At 44.2% G+C, this 13,304-nt stretch overlaps 1 protein-coding gene across 2 annotated transcripts in view; it reads right to left on the bottom strand.

Annotated features, from left to right (window-relative positions):
• Positions 1-4,205: 4,205 nt before the first annotated feature.
• MYRFL (myelin regulatory factor like) overlaps positions 4,206-13,304 on the bottom strand; it is a 365,303-nt gene continuing 356,204 nt past the window's right edge. Inside the window, exons 24-25 of one of the 2 annotated variants that reach the window (XM_077265271.1) lie at positions 6,177-6,251; positions 4,206-5,209 (exon numbers count right to left, since the gene is read on the bottom strand). In XM_077265271.1, the coding sequence (XP_077121386.1) occupies positions 5,123-5,209; positions 6,177-6,251 (162 nt within the window). In that variant the 3' untranslated portion in view covers positions 4,206-5,122. The remainder of the gene's footprint in view (positions 5,210-6,176; positions 6,252-13,304) is intronic. The other variant, XM_077265272.1, reaches the window with a different exon arrangement.

Genomic DNA, 13,304 nt, shown 5'->3' with positions numbered 1-13,304 from the left:
TTTTTTATCGGGGTATAAATGTTTACATCTTCTGATACTTTCCAGTGAAAGTAGATTATCTGTATTGTTACATGTTTATATTATATACATTACTTTTTTGTCTATTTTTATGATGCGGGCACCTCTTGTAGGTGGTGCTACCCTTTACCACTTCTGTTAATAAAGGTGTTTTAACCTTTAACTTTCTTGTCCCCTATTATCTTGGATCACATGTTCAGCTTTTTTCTTGGTTCCTTCCCATACTAATGAGTGGAGAAAATCTGCAACAAAATTGCATGTAAGAATCAAGTCAAAGCCACGAATTTTACAGAAATTTGACTGCCAACATATCTCACAACAGACATTTATGCTGCAAAACCTTGACATGTGCTCATAATCTTAATCCCTGTCATGTGTCCTTACCACTCCACCCCAAATACACATTCATTATAAAGCCCATAAGCCCAGCATCATAATGAATAAAGGCCCCGTCTCACATAGCGAGATCGCTAGCGAGATCGCTGCTGAGTCACTAGTTTTGTGACGCAACAGCGACCTCAGTAGCGATCTCGCTATGTGTGACACGTACCAGCGATCAGGCCCCTGCTGTGAGATCGCTGGTCGTGTCGGAATGGCCTGGACCTTTTTTTGGTCGTTGAGGTCCCGCTGACATCGCTGAATCGGTGTGTGTGACACCGATCCAGCGATGTCTTCACTGGTAACCAGGGTAAACATCGGGTTACTAAGCGCAGGGCCGCGCTTAGTAACCCAATGTTTACCCTGGTTACCAGCGTAAATGTAAAATATAACAAACAGTACATACTCGCCTTCTGATGTCCGTCAGGTCCCTTGCCGTCTGCTTCCTGCTCTGAGTGCCGTACAGTGAGAGCACAGCACAGCAGTGACGTCACCGCTCTGCTCTCACCGTACGGCGGCACTCAGTCAGAGCAGGAAGCAGACGGCAAGGGACCTGACGGACATCAGATGGTGAGTATGTACTGTTTGTTATTTTTTACATTTACGCTGGTAACCAGGGTAAACATCGGGTTACTAAGCGCGGCCCTGCGCTTAGTAACCCGATGTTTACCCTGGTTACCCGGGTGCTGCAGGGGGACTTCGGCATCGTTGAAGACAGTTTCAACGATGCCGAAGTCGTTCCCCTGATCGTTGGTCGCTGGAGAGAGCTGTCTGTGTGACAGCTCCCCAGCGACCACACAGAGACTTACCAACGATCACGGCCAGGTCATATCGCTGGTCGTGATCGTTGGTAAATCGCTATGTGAGACGGGGCCTTTAAGGGGTGGGAGAAAATGTTACCTGGGTCTTATAATGATATGAGGGATGGGAAAGGATGCTGTCAAATAATAATCAGGCTTCCAGTAATAATGTTCCCCATACTGGGCCCCTTTCTGGGATAATGTCTCCCAACCATGCCCCTTTCTAGTATTATGTGCCCCATACTGGTCCCCTTCTTGGGGTAATGTGCCCCAGTGTGAGCCCCTTTCTGGGGTAATGTGCTCCATCTTAGTATAATATAACCCATCCTGGTCCCCTTTCTGGTATAATGTGCTCCATCCTGGTTCTCTTTCTGGGGTTCTCCATCCCGGTATAAAGCCACACATTCTGGAATAATGTACCCCATCCTGGGCCCCTTCATGGGGTAGTGTGCCCCTTCCAGTAGATAATGTGCCTCATTCTGGGGCCCTTTTAAGGGTAGTGTGCCCCTCCTGGGTATAATGTGCCCTGTCTGGGCCACTTCCTGGTATAATGTGCCTCTTCTTATGGATAATGCTCCTCATCCTGGGCCCCTTCCTGGAATAGTGTTCCTAATCCTGGGCCCCTTCCTGGAATAATGTGCTTCATTATGAGCCCCTTCCTGGGGTAGTGTGCCTCATCCTAAGCCCCTTACTGGGGTAATGTTCCCCTTTCTGTGGACAATGTGCCTCATCCTGGGCCCCTTCCTGGAGTATTGTACCTCATCCTTAGCTCCTTCCTATGGTAATGTTCCCCTTATTGGGGATAATGTGCCTCATCCTGGGCCCCTTCCTGGTGTAATGTGCCCTTTCCTGGAGATATTGTGCCTCATCCTAGTATGTCTCATCCTGAGGTAGTGTCCTCCATCCTGGACCCCTTCCTGGAGTACTGTACCCTGTTCTACTAACCTTCCACCAGTTCCCACTCTGCACGGTATCCTCTTCTTTACCGGGTGCAGAAGCAGACTGCTGATTTCGGCATGCGCGCCATGGCACATTACATCATTGCCATGTGCCCCAGTCATGTACATGTCAATGTCAGCTGCTGGCCTCTGATTAGCTGGCAGCGTATATTGCAGCGCAGGGAGCTGTTCGATCCCTTGTACCGTAATACATTTAATTTCAGCTGAATGTGCGTCCAAGGACACACATCCAGCTGAAATAGTCGCTGGTATTGGCAGGCCCCCTCCAGTTCAGGGCAATATGTCCGCCCCTGTCCACCAGTGTAAATAACCTGACAATCACCTGACAAATAAGTGAAGCTCTTTTTCAGTGGATGAAATAATTGTAGGCTTGCTTAGAAATCATCATTCTCGGCAGTTCATTATCCTATATAAACAGTATAATGTGCTGCTGAGAACAATGATATTCTGTACACACTAAACAAACTATTACCAATCATTTTGTGCTCCTTGGTAATGAGTTTGACTTGTCTAAACAGGCTTACTGTATACATATGTTGTTGGACTTCTGTATAAAACGGATTAAAGGCGATGCGTTTAGTTTACATGGAGAAAACGGAGTGACAGGTTTCCTTTAAAACCATGGATTGCTGAAGTGTGATTACACTCAACATCTCAACAGATGATATCGAGGCAGGTAATCTGACCCTTTTGCCCTATGTGAAGTCCTGCCCTGACTATAATTAAAATAAACACAAGTTCCTATAGAGACCATTTAGAGCTCATCTTTCATTGTTTTAAACAAAATCTGTCACCAGGTTTTTGCTATTGTAGTGCAGTGGTGTCCACACTGTGCAGTAATGAGGCAGTGACCCACTAAAGTTCAAAGCAAAATGTCTTTAATGTCCAAAAACTCACAAATGAAAAGGCAGAACGGTATCCTCCGGATCGCAGCCGGGGCATCAAGACGGTGTTGCAGTCGCCCACGGCAACCAGCCTCGGATACAGACTGTGTCATGCTGGGAGCACCAGGCATTCACTTCCTTTGGCTTTGTGTTAACTACACACATATGCAGGATGTTGCAGAGCCACCTGCTCTTCAGCTTGCAAACCAACACTGACACACCCAAACCTTTGCTGCAGGGCTTTTAAAATGGATTCTGTGGCCATGGGCCACAGGTAAGACCCAGCTGGAGGGAGAGAACTGCCCCACTACCATCTTGTAGTTCATTCCAAAAATAAAAGCCCTTAATGGGTTTTACTAAAAATTGCCTTGACCAAGTAACTTGTCCAGGTCCACACTTACTTTTATACTGCACTGTAACCACAGCTATGCCTGTGACTGCAATGCACTCCAGCGGCCTCAATACACTTCTATGCGCATCCTGGGGGATACATATCAACCCTCGCATATGATCCCCCTCACTGCCTCACACTATATAATCAGAGAGCGACATAATGTAGTGGCAGAGACTCCAATTACAGGGATGTATCACTTCCTAAGCTGCTTGCAGTAATTTTGATAAAAATCGCAGTTTTATCTGTTGCAGATCTAGCAGTTCTCTGAATGCTGCGCTCTGTATAACCCCACCCACATCACTGATTGGCAGCTCTCTGCCCATGTACAGTGTACAAAAAAAGCTGCCAACCAGTTGTGGTATTATACAGAGCTCATGAATATTCTTGACTACCTAGCATTAGGTTTACTAGCCCTCTAATGATAATCTCCTGCTGATAAAACTGTGATTTTATCAAAACTACACTAAGCAACCCATTAAGTGACATCGATGGAATCAGGGTCTCTGGTCCTACATTATGCCTCTCTCAGATGAGGTAGCAAAAACCTGCTGACAGATTCCCTTTAAACTACTGTGATAAAAAAGAAAGTTAAAGTTTGCCTGTGATTGTGTATGTTGATCCAGTTTTTCTTTTAGTCACTTTTCATAGATCTGCCCCATAGCATTTGGTACCCACTGTAACTAACTAATTCCAAAGTAAAATAAATGATCCATAAAATGTCAAAATACAGTTGAATAATCGATAGAGAAAAATGAAACTGCACAAAGAGCAATAAACTGAATAACTGTATTCTGTAATTACATAATTGTGTTCTTCATCTCACATTCCAGCTGAATCTTTACATAGTCCGGGAACAATTTACTTACATATGTAATAATAATAACAATTATTATTTCATTTAAAAGAAATATCATGAATACAATAAAGGAATCATATTTTCAAAACTTTACTTCTAAAGTTATGTTCATATACCGTTTGTCCCCAAGTTTAGTGGTACCACCACAAAATGGGATTCGGGCATATGCACCAACGGGGCCATTGACTATAATGATGCAGACGCAGTCACAATGTGCTCGATGGTGCATCATTGTTGGCCGTATACACCTATTGAAGGCGGACAGCAAGTGATCGACTACATCTTGGTGTCCGCCTCAAGTAGGCATATACAACCAAAAATGATGTACGAGAGCGTACACGGTGACTCCGTCTGCATCATTACAGTCAATGGCCCCGTCAGTGCATGTGGCCAAATCATGTTATGTGGGGGTTCAGATGTCAGCCCTGACGGAGCCACTGACTGTAGGGGCAAATACTATGTGAACCCAGCCTGAGGTTAACAGTTTTATTAAGTATGAATCACAAAGTAGTGATTCACAACAGGCAGCAGAAGCCGAGCTAAAGGTCATGTATAAAGTATATATGGAGGTGCTGCAGTCTTGTGAACACAATTATTGTACAAGCTTCAGTATCATTTTATGAGGACTGAAATCTACTTCTCTTATTTACACCTGGATGGTTCACGTTTCCTGACTACTCATCTAAAATAAGATAACATGAACAGATAACAAGTTATTAATGTAGTTTAGCCTACTGCAGGATTAACAAACCCATTGACAAAAGAAACAATGTCATATAATATTTGTACAGTTAAAATATGGGGGCATGGAGAAATAGTAATATGGGGTCTAATTACATACATTCTCTATAAAAATAAAAGAAATAGTCTGTGTATAAGATTCCAGCAAAGTGTGGATCTGTTGAGCAGTTTGCAAGATCCTGCAAAAAAAATGAATTTGAATCAGTTTAATAGACATTGGCAGCAACATATTGCACTTTGTAGTACAAGTCTGTTCAAAGTCCTCCCATGAACATTTCTTCTTTAAATCGGTGCATACATATATGTGGTGTAGTGTCAGTGTGATAACATGGGCACATACCTCTGTCTTCTCCGGGATCCAACACCGCTCTGCTTCTTTTCTCAGTGACTCTCCTGATCACGCTGCGCTCTGTGTGACCCCAAAGTGACTTTTACAATGTAAGTTTATGGAGCGTCAGAAGGAGACTACATATGCTTACATGGTAAAAGAGACTTCCGGCTCACACATAAACCCCAGTGTGATGTGGAGAGTCTGAAAAGTGGTGGAGTCACTGAGAAGAGAAGCAGAGTGATGCTGGATATCGGAGAAGACGGTAGGTGAGCATATGAATACACTAAGGCTAGTTTCACACTAGCGTTCGGCAGGGCTTCTTCTTCCATTAAGCCCCGCCCACTGCCACGCCTCTTCCTTCAGCTCCACCTACGTCTCGCATGCGTCCTGCATACCTATCTTTAACATTGGGTACGCAAGGCCATGCGGATGTATGCGGATACCTTCGCATGCGTCTTTGTGACCCTGCGCCGACTGCAACAAAATGCAATATGGGGGGGAGTTACTGTTTCTAATGTGTCTCCACTTTTTCCTTTATGAAAGTTACCTCTCTAAATAAACTGCTTTAGTGTTTTCTTAATTGACTTCATTTTCAGAATTTCCTGTGAAATGTAATAACTTCAAAATACTTTTCTAGAACCAAAGTGAAATAATGTTGTGGCTTCCAAAATGATTTCTTCTATTCTGCTATATACTTCTAATATTCTGATACGTTTCTTCTCATATTTTGGATTGCTACAAAAAAACAGCATGGTGAAATCTGGGAAAATAGCAATATAGACACAGCGAGCCTATGAGATTTCATGTGAACTTACCGGTGTGGCTACACGGAAATGGTATTCACTGTCAAACAGCCGGGCTACTGGGAGAATCCAGTGATGCTGGAGACCCTAGAGAACACCATAAAACAACAATTTGGTCAATAAATTAATATTTCATAAAAAATACAGTTTGAGATAGGGAGGGCTTGTGCTGGAGACTGACAGGCAAAAATACTTGCAAAAAAGTTTCAGCTTAGCTCTCAAAACTGTCTCATACACTCAAACTGGACATCTCTTTGTAGACAGTTGTTTGTTCTTTGCAAATGTCAGTAGAGTAATGTTTAGCTGGATGAGATGCTCTTGACGAAGCTTGGAGCAAGGGCCAAACCCACCATTGATGCAACCTTTGCAGTCGCACAGGGGCCCAAGAAGTAAGCAAGCTACTTTTATCACAGACACAAAAAGGGGCCCATATACTGATCTTGCACAGAGGCACACTTTTGTATGTGTTCGCTACTGGCTTGGAGGTGGAGGTTCTCATTGAAGAGATGCAGCAGGAGGTATATGGAGATTTAATTACAGGTCTTGTTCCAAGGAAAATATAACCTCTCATCCCAGCTGAACCAAAGACTCCTCCAAAAGAGCTGCATATTGCTCTGTAGCAGTGTTCCCCAAGTCCGGTCCTCAAGAGCCACCAACAGGTCATGTTTTCAGGATTTCCTTAGTATTGCACAGGTGATAATTGCATCACCTGCACAAGCAAGCATTCACTGACCTGTGTAATACTAAGGAAATCCTCAAAACATGACCTGTTGGTGGCTCTTGAGGACCGGAGTTGGGGAACACTGCTCTGTAGTATAAAGAAGCAAGAGCCCCCAAAGCACGTCTTTGAAGATGGGTCTCTCCACTTTTTGGATGAGGCACCAGCATAACAGATATGAGATTGTTTAAGATTTACAATGAATACACAAATACTTTTGGCTAGGTTCACATTTGTAAATTTACAGACGTATGACTTATGTGATAGAAGTATATAATAAACCAGGGGCAGTCACAGACAGAAAAGGACCCCCATGCAAATCTAATAGTATGTCTCTGACAGATGCTGGTTTGGAGGTGGAAGTGGCCCCCTTATGTCTTAGGCTCCTGTGCGTCTGCCCTAGTTGCACCAATTGTATGTCCACCTAGGCCCTAAAAAAATATATGCACACATGTACCAATATACGATTAATAAATGTAATACATCCATCTACATCAGTTACGCTTCTTAAACATTTTTTTTTTTACTAAAAATTTTTTTTTTAAAAGGGTGGGGGTTTCCCAACTAAATGTAATTGTTTTGGATACACTCAAACCATTAATTTAACATCAAACTATTTTTAGACTTGAGACTAGCCAGATATGGCCAAAACGTTTCATTGTCTTCTCACTGTTGTGACTTCTTTGTAACATTTTGTAATACAGATCAAGTTTTTATAAGGATTATCCCTTGGTGCCTCAGATTTTCTGTACATCCATATGTATCAGTTTACTGTAACGGACTGAGTGGTGGAACCACTGTACCATGATCTGAGGAGAGCCTGGAGGTGTGTGGCTAGGAGGCTCACCAAGATCAAACCTCAGGTGCACGTGGCTGACGATACCGCAATCTGAGGAGGGACAAAAAAAAGGCGGAACCAGTTGCTACTCCAGGTCTGACCTTGGGTGGATGGCAGCTGACCCCAAGGGACAGGAGGCAGGAGTGGCCAGGAAAGGTAAACTTGGCAATTACTGGCTGGCGTGGCTGGTATAGTCACTAACATAAAAGACACACAAACAGGCAGGTACTAGCAGGCAAGACTGGTATCTTGGCAGACAGATGCAGGTACAGCTGATAGACAGGCTTGCGGGCACGGCTGGTAAACAGGCTGGCGGGCACGGCTGATAGGCAGGCAGGCATGGCTGATAGTATACAGGCAGGTATACTGGGATATGAGTACTGGGACCTGAGAACTAACAAGTGTGTTTAGAAACAGACTAATAATGTTGCACAGGAACCTCCCATCAGGTGTGAGTTCTAAGCACAGTGCCCGGGCATCTGCGAGCTGTGGGCAGAACCCGGGTAGTAGCACCAGAAGAAGGAGGGGAAAGTGCGGGGCTGAGGCGGTGAGTGAGTTGACGTCCCTGCTGGGGAAGAGCGGTATCATGCAGGGATGCCGCCACTACATTTGCACTTTTTTTTTACTAAAAAGAAGAAAAGGTAATTTTTTTCCAAACTAGATTTTATTGGCTTGGATAGGCCCACCTCCTTGGATTTTAGCATTAATCTGTATTTTTAGGCTTGACAAAGGCCAGATATGGCCAAAACGTTGCCTTGTCTTCTCACTGTTGTGACTTCTTTTTAACATTTTGGAATAAAGATCAACTTTTTATAAGTATTAACCCTTGGTCCACCAAAGCAAAGCAGCACCAACCTCAAGAGTATGAGTGCAATTCTCCAAACCCACTGGCTCCTGGATCATGATAATTGGATCATGATAATATGTAAGAAATAGAGACCGCACTCCTTAACTTAAGAAATGCTCACTGTTGGAACCAAAACATTGTATACTTTGGGCATGGAATACATCTTTTCACCTGTTTTGCTAAGATCTGGCATGTGTCCTCTATTTCTCTATCTCTCACATATATATCTTTTATTTTATATTAAATACGGAATAAAATTGTTTCCTGTTGAAAGCAAACACAGGATTTTATTTCCAAAATAAGTAAACTTTTGAGTACATCCCCCACCACCATTCCCAGGCAGCCTCACTCATAAAAAGGATTTATTAGTAAAGCCTACAAAGACAAATTGTTTTTATGTGGCGTAATTTTTGGCTCTACAAATGCTATCCTCACCAACAAAATATATAGATATCACCTTGGATGCATGTGCTCTTTCCAGTTGCAGAATAACAATACACTTTCAGTCTATAGACTGGATTGTCATGTGAAAGGTAGCCATTACATAAACCTCACTAAGTTTTATTTAGGAAGCAAATATATGTGCTCATTAGAAAAGTGCTCAGAATTCTTGAAGGTTGCTGTAATTTGCTTGTTCTATGGCCGTATTGCTGTGAGTGTAATGCAGCCAAGTTCAATTTTACAGCTACTCCACACAGCAAAGTACGGCCCTGTAATGTACGGGAGTATATGACTATACATGAAATATTGTATAGAGACAGCGAGCGCTGCTGCTGCTGCAGTATAAACACATTTCCATATTATTACCTAATTACTCAATAGCCTGATACTGATTCTCCCTGAACAGAAGATTAATTATATTTATGTAACTATGGAAATGTCATCTATGAAGCACAAACTGTTTGGATGTGTAGAGCACTTTATTTTTCTAAGCCGATTTGATGTCTTGCACATTGTGTGCCGATCATGTAAATTGGTAAAATGTGTTTCTACATTTGTCATCACAATAATGTATTCTAATACAGAAAACTGACACCAATTCTTTTCACATTATACAGTAGCAATCTAGTACAGTGTAAGCAGGTTGCGGGATGCAGTGACGGACAGGAGGCAGAGCAAGGGTTAACAATATTTAACGAACAGGGAATACTCCACACAGGGAGGTAGTGGGTTAAACAGGGGAATGAACAGTCTAATTGCAAAAGGATATGCAGAGTTCAAGAATAAAGGATCAGGTAACAGTGATTCCGGTGAATACAATTAACAAGTCGGTAGTCCCTCAGACAATGAAGTCAATAGCGCCGACAACGGCAGGCGTGATGTCTTTTCTAGTGGGCTCCTGTAGATAACAATGCCTCATCTTCTGGTGGCAGCGGTCAGTCTCCGGCAGGGCCAGACTGGGACAAAAATTCAGCCCTGGCATTTGAAGGTACACAGGCCCACTTGTCATATGGTGGTTACACACTAAAGCCGGTACCTTCACACGAAGCGACGCTGCAGCGATAGCGACAACGATGCCGATCGCTGCAGCGTCGCTGTTTGGTCGCTGGAGAGCTGTCACACAAACCGCTCTCCAGCGACCAACGATGCCGAAGTCCCCGGGTAACCAGGGTAACATTGGGTTGCTAAGCGCAGGGCCGCGCTTAGCAACCCGATGTTTACCCTGGTTACCAGCGTAAAAGTAAAAATAACAAACAGTACATGCTCACCTGCGCGTCCCCCGGCGTCCGCTTCCTGTACTGTGTGAGCGCCGGCCCTAACAGCAGAGCGGTGACGTCACCGCTGTGCTTTTACTTTCACTTTAGGGCCGGCGCTCAGTCAGAGCAGGAAGCGGACGGCAGGGGACGCGCAGGTGAGTATGTACTGTTTGGGTTTTTTTTACTTTTACGCTGGTAACCAGGGTAACCATCGGGTAACTAAGCGCGGCCCTGCGCTTAGTAACCCGATATTTACCCTGGTTACCAGCGTAAAACATCGCTGGTATCGTTGCTTTTGGTGTCAAACCTGACGATACACGCCAGTCTGACGACCAAATAAAGTTCTGAACTTTATTCAACGACCAGCGATATCACAGCAGGATCCAGATCGCTGCTGCGTGTCAAACTCAACGATATCGCTATCCAGGACGCTGCAACGTCACGGATCGTTGTCGTTCTCGTTGTAAAGTCGTTTCGTGTGAAGGTACCTTAAGGCTAAGTACACACGTTCAGGATTTTTCGCGTTTTTTTCACGTATATATAACGCGAAAAAAACCGCATACATTAAGCATCCTATTTAATAGAATGCAATCCGCAATTTTTGTTCACATGCTGCGTTTATTTCCGGAGCGGAAACGCATTCCGGAAAAAAACACAGTATTTTCATTATTTTGCGGAATCGCAGGGATTCCGCACACATAGGAATGCATTGATCCGTTTACTTTCCGCATGGGGCTATGTCCACCATGCGAGAAGTAAGCGGATCATGTGCGGTTGGTACCCAGGGTGGAGGAGAGGAGACTCTCCTCCACAGACTGGGCACCATATCCCTGTAAAAAAAAAAAAAAAAAGAATTAAAATAAAAAATATTGATATACTTACCTTCCGATGGCCCCCGGAGTCCTCCCGTCTCTCAGCGGTGCACGCGGCGCCTTCCGTTCCAAGGGATGCATTGCGCAAAGGACCTGGGATAACGTCGTGGAGGTGTCAGTGCAAGCTTAGTGGAGATAATAATAAATAATAATAATAATTTTATTTATATAGCGCCAACATATTCCGCAGCGCTTTACAACTTATAGAGGGGACTTATACAGACAACAGACATTACAGCATAACAGAAATCACAGTTCAAAACAGATACCAGGAGGAATGAGGGCCCTGCTGCTCGCAAGCTTACAATCTATGAGGAAAAGGGGAGACACAAGAGGTGGATGGTAACAATTGCTTTAGTTATTTGGACCAGCCATAGTGTAAGGCTCGGGTGTTCATGTAAAGCTGCATGAACCAGTTAACTGCCTAAGTATGTAACAGTACAGACACAGAGGCTATTAACTGCATAAAGTGTATGAGAACATGATGGAGGAACGTGATTATGTTGTTGTTTTTTATTAATAGGCCACACAGGGATAATTAGGTTAATGCGTTGAGGCGGTAGGCCAATCTGAACAAATGAGTTTTTAGTGCACGCTTAAAACTGTGGGGATTGGGGATTAATTGTATTAACCTAGGTAGTGCATTCCAAAGAATCGGCGCCGCACGTGTAAAGTCTTGGAGATGGGAGTGGGAGGTTCTGATTATTGAGGATGCTAACCTGAGGTCATTAGCAGAGCGGAGGGCACGGGTAGGTTGGTAGACTGAGACCAGAGAGGAGATGTAGGGTGGTGCTGAGCCATGGAGTGCTTTGTGGATGAGGGTAGTAGTTTTGTACTGGATTCTGGATTGGTTGGGTAGCCAGTGTAATGACTGGCCTAAAATCCCATCCACTATGCTGTAACATCTGGCTGCTGCGGATAGGATACTGCATCAAATCCACAGCAAATCCGCCAAGTGGAAACATACCCTCAGCCATCAGATTTACTTTAAGATCCCACAGGTGCCATCTATGTCCCATGGTTGACTATTAGGCTATGTGCACACGTTGTGGGTTTTGCTGTGGGTCCGCAGCAGTTTTCCATGTGTTTACAGTACCATGTGAACCTATGGAAAACCAAATCCGCAATGCACATGCTGCGGAAAAAAAGTGTGGGAACGTAGCGCTGTTTATTCCGCAGCATGTCAATTCTTTGTGCAGATTCCGCAGCGGTTTATACCTGCTCCATAAGAGGAATCCGCAGGTGTAAAAGTGCAGGTGGAATCCGCACAAAATCCACATAAAAACCGCGATAAATCCGTGGTAAATCCACAGGTAAAACACAGTGCCTTTTACCTGCGGATTTCTGAAATCTGCTGTGGAAAAATCCGCAGCCATCAAAACTACGTGTGCACATACCCTTTTCCCTGCTTTCGAGAACTATAACTCCCAGCATGTACAGCAGCTCCTATGGCATGCTGGGAGTATAGTTCACCACAGGACTGGTGATTTTTTGAGGGAAGAAGAGTGGACACAGCTTTTTTTTCTTAATTCTATTAGAGCTTGCCTCCTAGCTAGTTCCAGGTACAACTCCGGGCTTTCTGCGCTTCTGCTCCATGCACTCAGGGTAAGGTTAACAGCAGCTGGTAAATCCTTTCTGTCCCTGCTGCCTCGCTAGACAGGAGGAAGTGGGCGTCTGATGTCCTGACTTCTGACCCCAGGCTGCAGTAAGTGGCAGGGTCCCAGCAGCACAGAAGAGCAGAGCGCTTGGGGCATAAAGATACCCAATAGAGAGCCATGCGAGCAAGGAGTAATAGCGGGTGAACCCCACGCGTAGAGTTGTGGCTTCTTCAGGGGAGGAATTTCCTCACCTGAAGAAGCCACAACTTTGGTGGCGATACGCGTGGGGTTCACCCGCCATTACTCCTTGCTCGCATGGCTCTCTATTGGGTATCTTTATGCCCCATTTGTGGGGTCTGAGCTCTGGCCTTTTCCTTACCTCTAGGTGGATAACAGGTTTCGTATATCAACAGATATTTATGGTTCTTTGACCATGCTATATTCTGCATTTGCTTCCATGACTGTGACACCATATTTGGTGTATCCAGCTGGGTTTGTTGGACGGCTGTATTTTAGGATTCTTTTTCTTATTATTGCCTACATTATTTAGTCTATTAATCCAGATATGGT

This window comes from Ranitomeya variabilis, chromosome 5 (assembly GCF_051348905.1).
Source record: "Ranitomeya variabilis isolate aRanVar5 chromosome 5, aRanVar5.hap1, whole genome shotgun sequence".
NCBI classification, from domain to species: domain Eukaryota; kingdom Metazoa; phylum Chordata; class Amphibia; order Anura; family Dendrobatidae; genus Ranitomeya; species Ranitomeya variabilis.
Note: the sequence above shows the minus strand (reverse complement) of the source record. Positions and strands in the feature narration are given on the sequence as shown.